Source organism: Seriola dumerili, unplaced genomic scaffold (genome assembly GCF_002260705.1).
Source record: "Seriola dumerili isolate Sdu_G_001 unplaced genomic scaffold, Sdu_1.0 BDQW01000056.1, whole genome shotgun sequence".
Classification (NCBI taxonomy): Eukaryota; Metazoa; Chordata; class Actinopteri; order Carangiformes; family Carangidae; genus Seriola; species Seriola dumerili.
In genome coordinates this window covers 1,977,635-1,997,543 of record NW_019174311.1, presented here as the reverse complement: position 1 = coordinate 1,997,543, position 19,909 = coordinate 1,977,635, and the positions used below count along the sequence as shown (strand labels likewise).

General features: G+C 41.5%; 1 protein-coding gene across 1 annotated transcript in view; it reads left to right on the top strand.

Annotated features, from left to right (window-relative positions):
- Positions 1–201: 201 nt before the first annotated feature.
- espn (espin) overlaps positions 202–19,909 on the top strand; it is a 39,998-nt gene continuing 20,290 nt past the window's right edge. Inside the window, exons 1-8 of the mRNA XM_022741700.1 lie at positions 202–574; positions 3,267–3,460; positions 10,300–10,486; positions 10,939–11,121; positions 13,087–13,218; positions 14,934–15,189; positions 15,584–15,870; positions 19,683–19,844. Of these exons, the coding sequence (XP_022597421.1) occupies positions 275–574; positions 3,267–3,460; positions 10,300–10,486; positions 10,939–11,121; positions 13,087–13,218; positions 14,934–15,189; positions 15,584–15,870; positions 19,683–19,844 (1,701 nt within the window). The 5' untranslated portion in view covers positions 202–274. The remainder of the gene's footprint in view (positions 575–3,266; positions 3,461–10,299; positions 10,487–10,938; positions 11,122–13,086; positions 13,219–14,933; positions 15,190–15,583; positions 15,871–19,682; positions 19,845–19,909) is intronic.

Below are 19,909 nucleotides of genomic sequence, written 5' to 3'. Positions count from 1 at the left end.
CATAGAAAGCAGGTTAGTTTACCACCCAGATACAGAATAGTGGACTGAGCTTTATAACAACATGTAAAACGCGTCGCCTGTGAAAGGAAACTGATCTTGTTTTGACCATTTGGCTGTAGAGAGATGTGGAGCGATAATTGAGCCTTCCTGCTAAAACCGACTGCTTGCAAATATCTGAAACTTTGTGAGTACAATGTTGATCCCATCCACACGGTGAACTGATCGGGCTCAACCCACGCAACCAAAGGAAGGAGACGTACAACCTGCAGCGGTCATGGTGGTGGAGGGGGACAGGACGCTGCTCGCCGCAAGGCAAGGGGATGTGCAGAAGCTGAAAGTGCAATTAGCGGCAAAAGCGCTCACTGCCGACGTCAAGGATGTGCTGGGGGCTTCACCGGTCCACCACGCGGCCCGAGCCGGAAAACTGACCTGCCTGCGTTTCCTAGTGGAAGAGGCAGGACTGCCGGGCAACTGCCTGGCGAACAACGGAGCAAGCCCGGCGCATGACGCTGCAGCCACCGGCAACCTGGCCTGCTTACAGTGGCTGCTGACCCAGGGTGGATGTCAGCCTGCGGTGAGTGACCTGAGCGGGACCAGTTGAAGTGTGGCAGACAGTAGCCTAATTCTCTCTTTCCTCTGGCTTGGCTGCCATTTCTGAGTTGTGTAGCGTACGTGCCATGCCCCCGCACCCAGTTCCTTTCCAACATCCAACCCCTTTTCAGTTAGACCTCTCCAACTAGAGCTGGAGAGGTCTACATGGGGTCCTCTGACCAATGACAGTGTAGTTTCATGCCTAAAACATACAGTAGATGTTTGGTGTATCAGAACAGAGTTTGCGTTTGAAAACGAAAAAGTGTCTGAAATAATATTTAGACCGTCATCAGATACTAAACCCGTACTAATAAAATCCATAAGTGGCTAAATGACAAAATACATTCTACATCTTTTACAGGGTGCTGTGTCTCTGTGTCCATAACAATTATGATCTAAACCTAAGGACACTGTGAATTCACTTCTTGTCCCCAAACTGAAACTGTGTGAAACTGTAAAACCACAGTCGTTTTCTCCTGAGTGGTAATTATCAGAGATGAATGAAGTTAACTTCATCTAAGATGGCAACTGCCTGCAGAAATTCACCAGTAACAGATGTAGCATAAGACCGAACCAGACATCAGAACATGGTGCGTGTACAGTGGTCTGGTTAAAAAACACACACTGCTCCCTTTCAAAAAGAAGAGATCCTCAGACATTCACAAGAGCCTGAATGCTGTTGTGTTACTGCTCTGAGAAGACATATTTAAAGGCAGCAAATGCTAACACTCTGATATGAATACAAACATCTCATGGAACACATGAGACTTCAGTACATGTAAGTTACTGTCCAATGTTCCAAGATCTCTTTGGTAATTTGTGACATTTAGTTCTAGTTTAAAAGCCACTATGTTTGCACTACCTCATGTCCCAGTGGTAATGAAGTATGCAAAACTGGATTTGCAAATCTAATTTCCTTTATACAGTGTGTATTGTGACGTCGAGAGAGCAAAAATAGAAACACATAATGACAGTGTTGTTTGATCAGTGGTGGTAAAGATGTTTGGTACCATAAGTACTATGGTTAAACCTTCACATGACAGATTAAAACCTTATGAGCTCTTATGACTCAGTTACCTCATTTCCATGTCCCTGCTGGTAGTAAGATGCGAGGCATTCACACCAGTGAAGGAATGCAGCAGGCACCGTGAAGGAGTGTACTGTTCTCCAAAATATACGCTCATGCACCACTCAGTTTCCCAGCACTCATACAGACATTATAGTCTGTTGTGACTGTAATTACAATACAGTGTTTCTCTTTAGAAACACAGAATAATAGATACGATCCATCCATCCGTTTTTAATATCTGCTCACACTATGCAGGTTATCCTAGCGTGCTTTAGGTGCGAGGAAGAGTACTCTCTGAACAGGTCACCAGTCTATCACATACAGGTAGACAGAACATTTAGAATTAGTTGCCACTTACAATTTTCCAATTCACCTTTGTGACTGTGGAATGAAAGCCATGCACACATGTGGAGACGAGGGACAGGCCAGATTCCTAACCAAGACTGTCTGAGGTCTGAGGCGACAGTGCTAAGCCACCGTGCTGACCCATAATGTTTTCTCTCACTCAAAAATGATTTATACTAACGCGACAGAAACAGAAGCACCACACCTGAGTCAATCAGGCACTTGATCTAACCTGTAGTAATCTGTGTTTCTAAATTTGAAACACAGAGTAATAAGAGCTCTTTTATCTCCATACTGTCTCCATTACTTTTGAGGACTGCCTGACAGAGCACATAAGAGTGGCAAAGAGCACCCCATGCCAAGAACTGATAAGATACTTGGCTGACATTTAGTAAAACCTATCAATTACCAGTTGCAGAGCAGTTTACTTGATGGTAGTCAACGCTTGTTTCCACTTTTCACTATTGTGTCTTTTGCTTCGTGTTACTCCACTCGGATCCTGATTTCATCTGAAGTTAATGATGTTCATTTGAGTCATTCTTCTTCTCTCTTAGTAAGACTTGAGTATTCATACACATCTATCCAAAGAGCATGCAATTACAATAGTTTATTTTATTTTCTGAGTTACTTATTGGTCCATCGCTTGATCCAAAGAATGAAAGTAATCAGCGGGTAAATAACAGTTTTAAAAGGAACATGGCAGCTGTAAAACATGTCTCTTTGCAGTCAGGGTTGGAGGAGAGAGTTGGAAAAGCCATGACAATTGAAATCATTTTTTTTGAAATTAGTAACCACTCAAGTCCTGACGGGTATGTGGCTTTAATGTCTGACTTCTTTCAGATTCTCTTTTCTGGCTTTTCTTATTTCCAGGTTTGAGTGCAGTTGTTGGCCTATGCTGCTTGGAAATGCAGCAAGTTAGAGGCTCATTAGAACGTGGGTTGTGTGTGGACAGTTTTGATGTGGAAGGTACACTATTATACACAAGCTAAGCGTCCTTTCTCAAATATGCCCACTACGCTTGTAGTAGTTGTGATGGTTTCTTACACATTTCAGAAAATCATGTACAATAATGAATAAGTCTCTGTTTGAATATGATTAGTAGGTACTGCTTCCTGAAAACCTCTACAGGAGCAGTATGCTGTACAGCTGATTCACAGTCTGATAATATAACTCGTGGTGTTATTCTGTCAAAGTATTGTTGTTATAAAGTTTTTCATGTTTTACATATTTCAGCTCTGTTGCTCTTTGGTTTCATTTATAGGACAGGGACAGTTCCGGTGCCACCGTTCTCCATCTTGCATCCCGCTTCAGTCACTATGAGATCACTGATTGGCTGCTAAAGAGCGGTGAGGTGGACCCTGGGGCCTCCACCGACACAGGTGCCCTACCTGTTCACTATGCAGCTGCCAAGGGAGACCTGCCATCTCTCCGACTGTTACTGGGGCACAGCCCGAAGTAAGAGCAACATGGTTTTGTCTTTAAAGGGGTCTGCAGGCCTCCGTTCACTGTGCTGTAAGCTGTACAAGCTGTTGGTTTCTTCTTGCTGTTGACTAAAAGTGATTTGAATTGGTATCATAAATTTTAGTTGATCTTAACACCACCTCTAAAAGCAGACTGGGCTTCATTGTGTGTAAACACAGTATTCAATACAAATTGCTGTTTTACTTAAAAATGTGGAAAATGACATGATATTTAGTGATACACAGGATACAATGGTTTTGTCACTTCATGGTGATGAGCATCCCTATAACTGATCCGTGCTAAAAATCTGTCTTGAGAACTTATTTTCTTGTATCATCTTTTTGTTATTCCCATCCTCTATGGTTCCGAAATTCCAATATTGAAATGAAAATCTGAAGTCATCTTAAACCATTTAACAGACGTGACAAAATTAGGATCAACAGCCCAAATCAATATGAAAGTACATTACAAGAGTTGGATTTAAAGCTCAACTTTCATGCCAGATCCGTCACTCTCATCCACCATTTCTTTTTCTCTCTCTCTCTCTCTTTGATCTGGTCCCCTTCAACACTGCCTTCAGCCTTGAAGCCAGCTGTACAGATTTGATTTCAAAAGCCTTTGACGATTTTAATTCTTTTTAGTGTCCTAGTCTTTGCCCGCTGTTTGCGACTGGAACAGGTTGCACTGGATCCACAGTTCAGATTCAGATTCCAGACTGTTGGCACTGTAGCAGTCTCACATTGATAAGTCAACTCTCATTTCTTTTCGGATGCTTACCAAGTAATTCAGATACAGAAACAGCCGGAGTTTTAGTCAGGGGATCAGCTTCTGGCTCATACTGTAGGAAGTATTTGTTCCTGAACCTGAACTTTGATTTGTGATACCTGTGGAACAGTCAAAATACTTTGTGCTCAAATCCCATTTAGAAAAAAAAAAACAGCCTCTCAGTGGTTTAACTGTCCCAATAATGCGAGAGAACTAATACTATTAATCGTCTTGTTTTGTCAACCAAACGGTCCAAAACCCAAAAATGTTCAGTTAACTGTACTAGAATGCAAGGCCAAAAAAAACCAGCAAATTCTCACATTTCAGAACCTGTGACCAACAAATATTACAGATTAATGAGTGTCAATAGGTTAATGTATGCAGCATGTTAATAGTGGTTTTATATGTGTGTGTTTGTGTGTGATTACCCCTTGATGAATATCATCCTTAATCAGTGCAGTGTGCAGTATCAGACCCACCCATGCACTACAGAGATAACACCCGCCCATATGGACCATATGATCGCCATGGACACGGGTGAGGTCTGAGTTGTCTTTGTTGTTCTGGGAAGCAGCTCTGATCACACAGGATAAACTCACACCACAAACTTATTATATGCAGCAGTCAGGTCATTTGCAGGTAATATTTGCTAAAAAGTGTGTGTGTGTGTGTGTGTGTGTGTGTGTGTGTGTGTGTGTGTGTTAGGGTCACCACACTCTCATTTCAGTCAGCTCAGTAGGTTTCTTCTGCAACAAACACCATCATGAGATGCAGCAATGTAGGTGCAGATTTGGCAGCCTCCAGTATTAAATGGTTGTTAGACGGCTTTGACCAAGTGCCTCGAAGTTAGTATAACTGTATGGTTCAAAGAAAAACTGAACTGAAAAATCTCCTCAGTCAGATTAGTTATTTGTTACACATCAGCCACACTGAGCCACCAGCTGTGATATGAGAAAATGTGCTGCACTACCAAAGTGAACTGCAGTTTTGATGTATAGTGTATTATCATCATCAGATCACCGTGAATACATTCTGTAAAAAAAAAAATTCACACGGGTTTGTGTTTGGCATTGACAAGTGTGGTAGGTGAGTGAGCTAATTAGTTGACAATTAGCCAGATATTTGTGGTCAACAACCCTCTCAGCACCATATACGTATATGTATACATATGTATATGTGTACTAATTCAACCACTGTGACAGAAGGTGTTAGCTGTTCGTGAAATGCTCCATGTTATTTAAACACATGGTAAATGAACAGGTAGGGTTCAGTGTCCTGCTCAAGAAATAGAAATGTCATTCATTTACAGCTTATAGTCTTTAAGCTAAACAGCCTTGTGTGTTGAACTGTTCGGACTTCGCTGACCTCGGTGACTTGAGCAGTTTGTCCAGGCACTAGGTCCAATATTGTGTGGTTGCACCCCAGACAGGTGCATAGTTGCTGAAAATTTAATGAGTCTCAGGGACATGGTAGCTCCCTGATAGCTGGCTCCCATTCACTCTTCTCCACCACCCCTCCCTCTGTTGCTGTTTACCACCATCTCCATGGCGACACACAGTAGCGCCAACCAGTGATAAGATAATGAGGAAAACAAAAACGTTTGAATAGACGGACTGCTTTCTAGTCACTTCTCTCGAGCTTTGTTTAGAAAGGAACTTTGCAGCAGTGAGATAGCATTCTTGTTTCACGGTTTATTTCGAGCCACAAATTTCTATCAGCGACTTTTAAGAGGTAATTGGATGGAGTTTGCTCTACTTGAAAAATCACAAGGATAACATGACCCCCTGTTACAGCATCATTTTAGTAACTGGTGGCCTAATGATGGCGCTACATAATGAGAGTGTTGCTGCAAAGAGGTAATAGTATAGTTAGTAAACAGTAATCATACAAACCTACTACATTTCAAGTCCTTTGTTGCTAGTTATATTTGACACCGTTAACCCTAACACTGAAAAACCTCCGCACAACCTCAATTTTATGTTCAACACAGCATTTAGAGCAACTAAAACAACTACAGCTAAAATTCACTAATGAAAATACAATTACCATATCTATTCATCATCTGTACAAAATGTGATGAAAGACCAGGGCTGCAACCCCCACTGAGATGACTGCATTTAAAATTGTATTTTTATTGTATTTCGATTGAAAGGGTTACAAATGTGACACAAGTAATGCGTTTTCTTTTGAATGCAGACAAAAGTCCTGTGTGAACTGCAGACAGGCATCTCAGTGGAGCCGCCTTATCATGAAACTGCTGCAGCATTTAACTGCCTGCAATCTTCTACTCATTATGCAATCCCTGTCTTTTTGTTTCAAGATCGAGGGAACACAGATGTGGCTGTGTGTCGTGATATTTTAGTGTTTGTTAGATTTATAGGCCACATCTGAATTGGATGGTTGTTCGCACGTTCATCCCAGTGACCCAAAACCAACAGGCTCATGTGCTGTGTCGCTGCTGATAGCCTCGGTACACAAAAGACTGAATGAATGACAGAGAGAGAGAGGAAAAGAACACAAGAGAGGGAGAGGGAGAGGGAGAGGGAGAGGGAGAGGGAGGGGGGGTGGGACTACAGACAGGTTAATCAGTCAATTAGTGCAGATTAAAATCTTTGTCCAAGCCATAATTCCAACAAGGCTAGAACTCTGCATTAGGATATTCTAGAAAGTTATCTGCCTGAACACACAAGGTGGACTCACAGGGGAAGACTTCATCAGTTTCAGCTAATTAGTCCTCTCTTGCACTTCCATTGTTTATAGAACAGTTGCTGAATATGTGTAACTCAAATTGTTCAATCAGTCCAAACATAAAATAATAACAAATATTCATCTCCTCACCCTCAAAATCACGATTTAGTTTGAACGTGAAGCAGGAGTTCACCCTGCATCGAAGGCAAAGCTCCGGTGTTAGCACAAAGGAGAAAACACAGAGAGGTAATGACAGCATGGATGAACTGAAGATGACAAATGAAAGTGATCAAGATGGCTGTTAAACACCAGGAGTATTTTCTCAGGATAGGCGTGCTCTCTCTGCTTCATCTCTGAAAGTCATTCATGTTATTACGATTACGACAGAGTTTGAAGTGGATAAGTGGGACTGATGCTTATTTTGTGTAGCAGTCCACTAAGATGCTCAACTAGTGCTCTCTCTGGCTTTGACTTACTGGAATAAGTTCTTAAGTTGTTCACCATAAGGCTTAGATGCACAGAGAGAAAGGGCTAAATAGAGTAGGAGAAGAGTTTTTCATCCAGCCTTTTTTTGCCAAGTTGCACATATTTTCTTCAGCTTTAAGCGTCTCAACTTCTTGCTACAAGTTTGATACAAAAAACCTCTTTCTGTTCTCCTTAACAACAGGAGGTTTAACATGCCATTTTCAGATGCTTTTGGGAAAAAGGCCCACAGTATTACAACTGTAGGCTTTGTAAGAGCATTTTGTCGATGATGTGCGATTCACTCAAGTTTTGATTCTGTGTAGCTTCACTGAGAAATAACCTGAAGCTAAAAGTGTTCTACTCATTTAGGACCACACAAAACATCAGAAGAAAACACAGACAAGACCTGTGTGTATTATGAAATCTATAAATATCCATGTTGGAATATGTAAAAGATATCATACACAAGACACTGAGGTCACATTTCTAAACAAGACATGAACATTTTCCCTCAAACTTTTCATTATTTAGACAGGAAAAGCTATTGAGAAGGTAAGAAGCCTTTATCAGGTAAGAAGACCATTAGTGTGACATCAGTTACTTTGTCAGTAATGAAGATAACCTCGGTCTTTGTTGTCATGTACATGGGGGGAAGGGAGGGGACAGTGTACAGGCAATTACTGAGGTAAATTACTTATCGGCGCTGAACTGGAAATATATCAAATGTCTGCTACTTCACAGTCTGTTTTTTTTTTCCTTTGACTGACAAGGCAGCACCCCTTGTGCCACTTGCTAGCTGTGTTGTCACACAAGGGTAACCTCTTTCTTAGCTCTTTGAAATCTACACCTGTTCTCCAAAAGCACCTCTTTAGTGGAGAGAGTGTTCAAGACTCTTTGCGTCGAAGCAGTGAAGCCGTGTGTGTTTGGTTCCAATGGTTTCCGTCTCCCTCAGATACTCTCAACTTTGTGTCTCTCAGAGTTTGTGGTTAGGATTAATGACAAATGTAAGCTCTCCTACACGGACCCCAGTGCACAGGTGAAACTTCAGCCCACTTTGGTTACAGTCATGAATAATTTACCTGTATGCCCACTTCCTGATGACAGAACTGCAGGTTACTTCCCCTTCTTATTTAAGATGTGTTTGTTTTTACTTGTAACTCTTCCCTTCAATTTATTTGGTACACTGGACTTTCCATAGAAGATTTCCTATCCATTTCTAGTTCAGGATAAAACCGCATTGATCATAAGCAGATGCAGACCTGCATGTTAGATTTGGACAAGAACAAATCATTATCCACATGTAGTTTTAATGCAGGGTCCTTTGTCAGTAGTGTTGGCTTGAGCCACATCCCTCAGAGGGAAAGCTTGGTAGGATCATGTTTGTGTCTACAGGATCCACCCGTCCACTTAAGCCATGCCTCTCATTTTCCTCACCTTCTCCACTCCTCCTCTTCACTTACTCACACTGTTCTGGGCCCTGGCAAACCCTCGTTAAGCACACAGCAAGTCGGGCAAAGCTAGTGGAGTGCTAATCCTCTTAGGAGACTCATTGCTCATTTGTCAGTGTCCAAATAAAGCACGACCTTATTGGACTTAGTGGGGAAGCGCTCATTCACTCCCTGACCTCCCGCTGTGACTGAAAAGATCTGGGCCAAGGAGGAAAGCAGGCATTGGATGAGCGTTTGCATTAGAGGCGGGACTAAGGGGCCTTTGGAAATAATGGGGAGCAGGATTTGGCTCAGCATCACCGCTGTCTGCTCTCAAAATAGTTGCATGTTGACACTGGCGAAGGCGTGTTTTCCTGTCACAGTAGCCTGTCGCCTCCATTCTTCATCTACACTTTCAGATAAATGTGAAAACACAGTAGCTTGTAAAAAATAAATAAATAAAACTTTACATCCCCTCTATCCACTCTGTACGGCAGGATTTCTTCTAGGTACTCTTGTAGTTGGCCAACAACTAAGTGTCTATTATAGCCGTCAGCTGGTAAGGAGTGGCACTCACTCATGCCAAACAGACAGTCCAGCTGTGCAGAGTAAAACAGTCTATATCTGTTTCTGCTGTTGAACAGCTAAACGTGTATAAACAATAATTTGATGGTAAATTGTGTATTGGTTGATTATGATTATGATATCTGTTAAATCTTGCCTTAACCTTCCAACTGCAAATATTTTTTCCAGTTTGGGTCTCAACAGAGTTTTACTATCAAGAACTGAAGCATGAAAATGTTCTATTTAAGAATAAAATGCTCAGTCTTTATTATAAGAACAAACTGTATAAGTTACATAATGGGAAAGTTTGTGAATATGACTGTTTGTAGACTCAACACCAGGAGTAAAATGGTGTTTTGTTTCTTTTGTCAGACTGTGGAATGGTTTTGCATTCAATTTAAATGTTGCATTGTCATTTGAAACCCAGGTTTCCTTCTTGGTTCATTTGGCCTGAGAAAAAATATACAGTAGCTGCGAGCAATCCATGTTTTCATTGTGTTAAAAAGAAATACTGTACATACACTGGATGCACACACTGTTAACTATAAACTTTCACCACTTCATTTGCTTCAATGTTAAAAGTCGTTTTAGATATTCAACAAAAGGTTTTACGTTCTACTGCACCTGTGGGCCTGGACATGGAATTAGTTACACCTTCATCAGTCAGTCCTGTTTGTACCAAGATACCATCACACAATTAAACTGTAGAGTCACAATTGTAACTATCCATCTCTGGATGTCAGTAGTTCTTAGATAGGATGTCACCAATCTGGTTTATCTGATGCAGAGTATGCTGTTGTGCTACTACAGGTACTGTTTGTGCCCAATCAGTTACTGCAGGTGTAAGTGACAAAGAGAAGATAGGCTGCCACAAACAACATCACAGAAGTCTTTTTATTGACCATCCCATTTCATTTCATGCAGCGTTGTCAACTCCCAAACTAAGAATGGTGCCACACCGCTCTACCTGGCCTGCCAGGAGGGCCATCTTGAGGTCGTCCAATACCTGGTCAAGGATTGCGGAGCGGATCCGAGCATCAGAGCCAATGACGGGATGACACCACTGCATGCTGCTGCCCAGATGGGCCACAACACCGTCATCGTCTGGCTGGTATGTTGCGATGTCAGGACACCATTGTAAACAAATACAGAGTGCACTGATTTATTCTAAGGAGAGGGTACGTACTCAATATACTTAATGTGTTTTTATTCTTTTTTTTTTTAACTAAATCTGATAAAATGTAAATGAACTCACGGATGTCAATGATCAGGGAAATGAATGTTGGGTAATTTGATTGAATCCATAAAATGTTATTGTAATTGATGTTATGTAATGATATGTAATGGATACTTGGTTCTAGTCTAGTAAGTATTTTGTTTCCAAAATGACTTCTCATTAACACCAGAACAACGTTGCTTCATCATGATTTAACTCTTAATTTAAATTTTATGAAGAACTACTGACGTATAAAACTGAACTGATTCATCATTTATTTAAAATTGGGCAGAATTCCTACTGTTGTTGAACACGACTAACTTGCGTCATTATTCTCCGTCTGTTAGATGAGTTTCACAGAGATCGGCCTGACGGACAAGGATAGTGACGGGGCCACGGCCATGCACTTCGCAGCTAGCCGCGGCCACGCTAAGGTGCTCAGCTGGCTGCTGCTGCACGGCGGAGAGATCGTCACTGACAACTGGGGAGGGACCCCACTTCACGATGCGGCAGAGAACGGTGAACTGGAGGTGTGTGTTTGTGTGTGTGTGTGTGTGTGTGTGTGTGTGTGTGTGTGTGTGTGTGTGTGTGTGTGTGTGTGTGTGTGTGTGTGTGCTCCTTTCTCTGATGACATTGAAAAATGTCATCAGAGAAAGTGCTGTGTGATAAATCATAAAGTGACTATAAGGTGCTAGTTTTTTAGTTAAACCGGTCTTTGAATCCCGTATAGATCTCATCTCTTTAGCTTTTTCATTAGTTTAACAATTCCTTAAAACTTAAATAATGAACATTAACAGTAACAATAAAAGTAGAAATTTAATAATATAATAGCAGCAAGTTAATGTTGGAATGTCAAGGCTTTCTACAGAGACATCCGGTGTTTGATACAGTTTGTACATTTTAATGGTAACACGAACAACGGCAAAAATGACATAGTTTAAAAACTACTAATTAACTAATTTATGAATACATGTAAGTTATGTGGGAGCAATATGATTCTTGGTTCTGAGATATCTATACTGGGTTTCACACTTAACCCTTGTGTGGTGTTCGGGTCTGTGGGACCCGTTTTCATTTTTTATCAAAAGAAATATTATATGATTAAGTATTTTTTCAAACCCAGACTCATTGGCCTTGGCTCATTTTCTGTGAAGAATATTTATCAGAACACATTTTCAATGACCACACATTGTACACCCCCCTACACATTTTATATTAACCATACAAGTATATGCTGTTTACTGTATATTGCTTGTAATTGGGATGAAGTAAACATCTGTTAAGTATTTTAACAGAAAATTGTTTGATTGTGTTGAATTAAACCCCAACAAATGCAGCGGGTCCACCAGACCTGCCAACACTGGCTGAGTAACAAAAATATGAACATCACACAAGGGTTAACCATATGTTTTGAATGGAAGGCCTCTAGCTTGTGGTTGTGTTGCCACTCCAGACCAATACTTTGAATAGGGCTTTGTTGTATCAACATTTGGTCAGCGAGCTGTTTCATCACAAGCTTAATGTATTAAATGTAAAAGAAACATAATTTTTGCATTGCATAAGCAGTACAAAATTGAACTCAAAGGAAACTGACCCAAACCTTGACTTACAAGGTGCTGGCCCAGGTTTTGGACTGGAGAGGACATTTTTAAGAAGCTAATTGAAACACAAGTCAATATGGAAACACAAAGGTTGCTCAGTGTGAGAACAACAGGCTTAGTCTGGCTTCCACCTGGCACTTTGCAGAGGGGTTTCAAAACAGATGCTTTTAACTATTTCCAAGTTCCTTCTGATTACAAATACCTACACTCTGTGTTACAAAAGGTGAAAGTTTCACCCACAATTTATAAGCCATGGAAGTAAAGCGTAACAAACAAACAAAATTCTCAATCTGCTTTTAGGAGGGATATTTAGTTAGCTGTTACCTATTACAGTCATTTATGAGCAAGACTGTGAATGAGATGGTCAGTGAAGAATCAGGTTGAGATGACTCATTCAAATGTCGTGGTTAATGCTCATACTTTATAACCAGAACGTCCCTGGGTGCAATTATTTAGCAAGGAATATTTTTAAGTTTAAAATGATGGTATTATTAGTAGAAATATATCATCAGAATTTAAATATAAATACGTTTTATACTGTAATAAAGTGATAATGGTGATATTTTACAGCTGTATTCCTCTACAGTTAATTATTCCTCAAGTTGGGTGCGGTGTCTTTGCTGGACATGTCATCATTATTGCAGGACACAGACTATGTGCAGGGTTGATATTTACTGCCATGGACAGTGTAAACTGCCAAAAGCTAGACCAGGGACATTCCTGCCAACAACAAAAGGTCTACATTTGAGTTATCCAGTCAATGCTTTCAACTTTTTTTTACAAAGTTTCCACAGAGGTAATTATCTGCAGGTGTTTTGTGTAGATTCAATTTATTTCCATCCTAACTGAAGCAGAGCAGTGACTTTCTGTCTCCTCTGTCACATCACTCTTCAGTGCTGTCAGATCCTTGTGGTCAATGGTGTGGACTTGGGCATCAGGGACCAGGACGGCTTCACAGCAGCAGACCTGGCTGAATACAACGGCCACTCCCAGTGCGCCAAGTATCTGCGCACAGTGGAGAACATGGTGAGAGACACAGCCATGCTCAGCATATAGTTACTGCATCCTGACCTCTGACCTGCCTGAGGACAGGCTCAATCAGAGGGGGGGGGGGTTATCAGCATTTTGTCTACACAAACATCCAAAGTTTATTCTATCTACTCAAGAAAGTAAGTTGTACAGTTAGGACAGTTGGATATTTAGCCTCAATACACATTTCAAAACAGAAATCTGTGATTTTAGCAGGATTTTAATCAAATCACTGGGAGGTTTCTCAGGGAATTTTAAATCTAATAGTATCAACAATAACATTTAATTATCTCTGAATCATAAACAATATCTTTCACTCCTGATTTCCTAAAACTTCACTGAATTATGTGCTACTTGTTAATTAAAAATTCCACTGACCCGTAACCCTTTAGGTCAGTAGTTCCCAGCTCAGGGTTGGGAACCCTAGTGGGGAACCAAGACAAATCTGAGGGATCATATGGTTAAAGAGTTAAGAAAAACACAAACTATGCTTAGTCTTTACAATTTTTCTAAAATCTTTACTTTTTGTCAAATTTTGACATTTGACCTTTTTCAGAGCTTTAAAAATTCCCCAAATGAGACACGTTGAGAAGGGAAAAAAATCAGTTCTGGGCTGAACTGATCATAATTCATAGTAAAGGTATAACCTATGACAGAGTCGTTAGTAGACTGCCACATTTGAAGAGGTCACAAGCCGAGAAGACTGGTAACCACTTCTTTTAGTTCTCACCAAACGTGGGGACATACTGTATGTCTTACTGGTGTGTTTTGCATTTTCTAATACTAATTGGTCCCGAGGGATCTTAACTCTCACTCGTCAAAACAAGTGAACATACAGTATTTGTTCTAGACAGAGAACATTCACCAAGTACGGCATGTGAAGTGTTGCCTTGTGTGTTGAATCAGTAGCACAAATAGCACAACCCCAGCCTCCACTTCATCCTATTCTGGATGAAATTACTGTTTACCGCATCTGCTATGCAAACTGTAGTCCATATTCTGCATAATATACATCAAAAATGTAAATATTCTAATAATTCATCATTTGAATCCTAACTTGGTTTGTGCCCGAGAACAAAAGTACAACCTTGAAAAACACAAGACTGTGCACAATACAGCAAAAAAGTAGTTGTCACTGAGCCAACATGTCCCTTGACTGACATCAGTTTCTCTCAGCTAATTACTAGAGCTATTAACACTTGACGTACAGTGGCCTCCATAGCTTCAACCCACTGAAATCCCCAAGTGGTTAGAGGAATAATAACTCCTTCACACTCAACTCTTCTCTGGTGTACGGGAAACACACACCTCCCCCTCATATTCTTCCCAAGAGGGATTGCACTGTGGGAAAAGCAGAGGGCCCCAGAGGCTTTCTGATCAGCTGTGAGATGTTTCATTAGTGTGCAGTAATTAAACTCATAATGCTGTTCTCCTCGTGTAACTCATTAGGGGCTGAGAGGTAGTGGAATGGGAAATTATGAATGAAAAAGATGATATTAATGATAAGTCATTTTTGCATCTTGTATAATGACGCTGTTTCCTCGCATCTAAATTTAAAGAATCAGACATGATTTTAGAATGAGCGGTTATTTAAGAATAAATAGAATAATGGTTTTGTTGTTTTTGCTACTGTGGAAATCATTTCCACATGTTGGATGTTTCAAAAAACAGATATAATAATGCTTGTATTCATGAGCTGCATCCTCTGACAGAGTGTTGAGCACCGTGTTTTGTCCCGGGACCCCTCAACGGACCTCGAGTACAAGCAGCCGGACTCGGGCCTCTCGTCCCCAAACACCACCATGCCCCCTGCTAGCCAGGTGGCACACTTTGACATCAGTTCACCATCCAGCTCCCTGTCCAACTACGACTCAGCCACCTCCAGCCAGTCCAGCACCGGGGAGAAGAGGAGCAGCTTAACAACGTCTCGAGGCCCGCCTGCTCAGCTGAACACAGTTGCACACACAGGTCTGAAACGTTGCCGTTTTCAATCATTTAGCCATAAATCCTCGATCCTGCTGTTTCTTTTACAAGCCAAATATTGCATTTTAGAAATGATGAAAACCTCAACTATTTACTGAGGTAGAGCCAACAACATGCACCAGTTTGCTTCTTGCTGTTCCAGGTCACAGGTGCATAATATAGTGGTGCTGCACCCTAGTGGTGTAGAGTAGCTCATGTTTCTCATTCATGTTTGAACGGTGTATTAAGAGAATGGAATGGAGTAAGTGTTGAAAGAATTACTTAAAGCTTAGTCTTATTAATTCGAAATCAGCAGTTCACCATGTTTGGGTTCCTGTAAGAAACTCAGACAGTCACGTCTACATTTAACATGCCTACACGGACCGTGTCTTTGTGACAGGTGCATCAGAGTCGGCCATTTCAGACATGCAGGCCTACATGGACATGCTAAACCCAGACATTGGCTCTGACACGCCCAAGAAGAATGACACACCGGCTGATGCCACCTCCAAGCCCCCGCCGCCGCCACCGACCTACCCACCCCCACCTCCCCCACAGTCTCCTCCGGCACCCCCTCCACCCCCGACCTACCCAGCACCGCAGCCCCCTCAGGAGCCGTCGTCAGCCGAGTTCCTGAAGGTGAAAAGCAACTTGCGGCACGTGGGAAGCAACACCTGCAAGAAGGGGGTAAGGGCAGTGGTGATGAGCTCCCACATGAGCTCAAGAGATTTGTGGTCATTGATGGTGCACGTCCATCAAACAGTTGCACTGCGCTGAAATACTAAGCAGACTCTCATCTGACTTATTTGTAGTATAAAGAGTGAGCAAACAGAATGTAGTCACTTCTAGTCCTTCTTATAGGGGGTGATGTACACTATAGCTATAGGTAATTGTGAAATATGCATACATTAGTTTACTATAACTGTAGATATCCTAAATTCTGTCCTGAGTGATATAGAACAATCCTAAACAAGCAGAAGGAGTGGGATGTTTGGGATAAATTGGCCATTTTCCCTTGTGTCTAATCAGTTGGCCTGTTGCTCTTGTGTAACAATGTGCCTTGTCTGGATACCCACAATGATGTTATTGTGTTAGCATGGCTAACAAGGCTAACAAAGATGCTCATTAATGTGACAGGCCTCTAGGTTGGCACACACAATGGTTGTTGTGATGGGTTTGATCTTAATTTCACTAATTAATCTGGCCTCAGATCACACAGAAGTGTGTGTAAAGAGCTGACAAGGAGGAGCAATTAAAACTGACAACAATAGTTTCAGTGCTGCTTCTGAGGGTTGAGTGCTGCTGTAAAGCACAATAAAACTGGTTGTGAAGTTGTAATTCTGATTGAATTGTTGTTCAGTTGTTCAGGGAGAATATGACAGATGACCAATCTAAGGAATCACTTTCCCCTCATGCAGTGGTTTTATCCTGATCGTCTTCCAGTACGATGATAGCAAGAGTCTCTCCAGTCATTGCTTTAGCTTCAACCAAGCACCACAGGAGATACAGAAGCGATGAGATGTGAAAGATATATTTTTGCTAAACAATTTGTGTCAGCATAGTATAGTATTTGCATAATAACTGTGAAATCACACTAGTCTAAATCAGACTAGTTAAAGGTTACCATTTTATCTAAAAGCAGAAGTATAGTAGAAAGTTCGGGAGTGACAGAATCAGCTGATTTACAGGAAAAATCAAATGTTCAGACAGAAAGACAGAGGCTGAATGTATAGTTCAGTTATGCAATAGTCAATTTCTCTTAGCTGTTATAAAGTCCACAGGTACTGTCGTGTCTCCAGGCTGAGCTCTTCGTCTTTGTGCATATACACATGCGCCAGCAGCCATGAGGGGGAGAGTTTTTAATTAGTGCTGCCCCCTCCCCTCTCTATACCCAGGTGACCAGCCCCGGGCACACTCTCATTAACAATTTAACAAAAAGGAACCCATGTACACATGTGCACACACACACACACACACACACACACAAACTCGCACAATTAAGATCAGTGTGCATCATATACATTGGGAAAAACAATCTACCTTGGTCAACATAGTAACAGGGAACAGTAACCTAATCACATGGACCAATCTCAACCTGTACACATTAAGCTTTGTGTGTAGAAAATTTACAATCCTACTCTTATTCATTCTCACTTGAATTGTCTATTTGCCTTGACTGAAGTCAAATGTCATGTGACGCAGCCAAAGCAAATGACTGCTTTGCTAAACATTTTTTACTTTTTAGACCGACTGTAGTCCCTTGCACTACGATTAGGAGTCCAAGTTCACCATTCTTGCTGCTAATTTGAGGCACTTAATGCTTGAATATTCTAATAATCCTAAATCTTGAGAGATCTGAGTGCAGCCGACCGTGGTGAGCAGGCCAGCACCGGGGACTTTGTGTTTTACATAAGAGGCAGGGTTGGGGAGTGGTTGGTCTGTGGGCTGGCGGTGACATCATTGTCACTGCTGTGGACGACCTGATAGGTTATTGATGAGGCCTGTGGGTAAAATGAGAGGGCAGGTAGAGTGACAGGTGTAGCACTGAGCAGAGTGGTGGTAACGCTGTGGATCTGGTGACAGCTACTCTCTGTGCTTTGCTGAGCTTTGTGGATAAGGCTCTGTCCAGACCGGAGGAGTGCTGCAGGAGAGGATTTTTAACGCTAAGGTAAGGTGTTAAGAGGAATAAGAAAGCTTCGTTTTTAGCAGTGGCAAAAGTGATGTCATGTCAAAGACGCAGGGTACAGATGAAACATTTTACAAGGTGCTTTGTTTAGTTTGGCTAATCTCCAGCTCCTGGAGGCGTTTGAGCTGCTGTATGGTTGGACACTGAATGTGTAACATCATCATGTTTTAACAGTTGACTTTCCTCTGGTTTTCTTTTTTAATTGGTTGTTGTAAAGCATGCGTGTAAGTTTTTACTCATTTTAAATGACACACACAGTTTACCAGTATATGGCCTTTTGTAATCTGGGGTCTGCAAAACCACATGAAAATGAAACTGAACAATGTGAAACAGCCAGCAGGCTAAACAGCCTTCCATAATGCATCCAAAAATATTAGACTGTAAGAACAAATATATCACAATGACTTTATGCTGACAGACACATCCATATAATAGGAAGAAAGGCTGTCTGTGTGTGTGTGTGTGTGTGTGTGTATACGTCTGTTAGGGGATGGTGTGCCGCTAAAACGCTTTGTACATTTGCTATTGTTGGCCCACCTCCCTGGAGGATGACAATCAAACCATCTGTAGCGCTCCCCTGCTCACATTACCCTCCGACCTGATGAGTGCTCAGGGACCATTTCTTTGACAGCAGACATGAGTCAACAAAATGAAACAGGCTTGTAAGAGCTCAGAACATGACACCACAAAGGAGGAGAGGTCAGGGGTCAATTATTTCAGCTTACATTAGCGTCAGACATCTGCTTGACGTCTGAGGCTTTGGCTTTCGTGAGAAGTCATGGCCACGGTAAGCAATGAAATGTAAATCAATTCAAGTCTGATTTGACAGGCAAAGTAACGTCGCATTTCGCTGTGATGACTGAGGCGTGTTGACGTCTTTGAAGCTTAATTTCTGGAAATATACTGTAAAAAGAGATTTACGTTTTCACATTTACACACCATTTTTGTGAAATGCATTGTTGGAAAAAAGTAATTCCAAGTAAAGGATTTAACACAAGGTTTATTTAGAAGAGTACTAAATGCAAATGCACGGCTTTTTGCATAAGGGAAATGTGGTCACAGATTGACCAGAAAAAGCATGTTAGTCACAATGGCTGGTCAAAATGCAGGGTGAGCTTAATTCCCGCTAATGTCCGTTTACTCTGAATTATGTACAGTCTGACCCACATAGGCCACATTCTAACAGCAGCATACAGCAAAGACTTTCTAAATGACATGAATTCGAAATCCTGCCTTGACAGCTTCAGGTAAAGATAGATGTCAAAGCAGAAGGAGAGAGTGCTCAACTAAAAAGGCCAAGTTAGTGACCTCTGACCCTGCTCTGTGGACAGAAAGATATTCTTACACTGGACTCAAAGCTGCATGTGAGTTCTTACCTTCTGTGGCCCTGTGGTCTTTACATGAAACATGCTTATGTTTTACTTGAACTGAATTAAAGCCTTGTTCTGTTATTCAAACAAAGCGGCTTTGGTCACACGGGAGAGCTAATCTGGTCGCACACCTCCTGTACATTTTACAGTGTGGTGTGCCACACACGACAAGCTCACTCCGAAAGCACCGTTTATCCACATAAATCCGTTTCCCACTGAGTATTTTATAAAGCACCATGATTCTGTTACTTTGTCAGCCAAATACATATGTCGGCAACTTTTGTTTAAGAAGCGTAATTTATCACTTTCACTTTCTTTGACTCAATTCAGGTTACTATCACATAAGACAAGTGATTGCTGTAAATCATCATTATGGTGGAAAATCATTAGGTGGAACCAAAGCCTTTTACAGGTAATTATATTTCTCTGATTTATTTCTTAAGCAGCTCACTACTGGAGAAAACCACGAGACATTGCGGCGCGTGGATTCAAACAGAAGGTCAAGGAGCTTCAGCAAGCAGCCCAGCACTGGGGACTACTATAAGACCCTCGGCAGTGACTCGGCCGAGCCCCGCGGGAGCAAAGTCATGGCGCCCAATGAGGAGGTAAGACGTGAAGGTCTCTGCTGTTTATTGCAACATTAATGTGTTCAGTGGCAGCATCACACAGA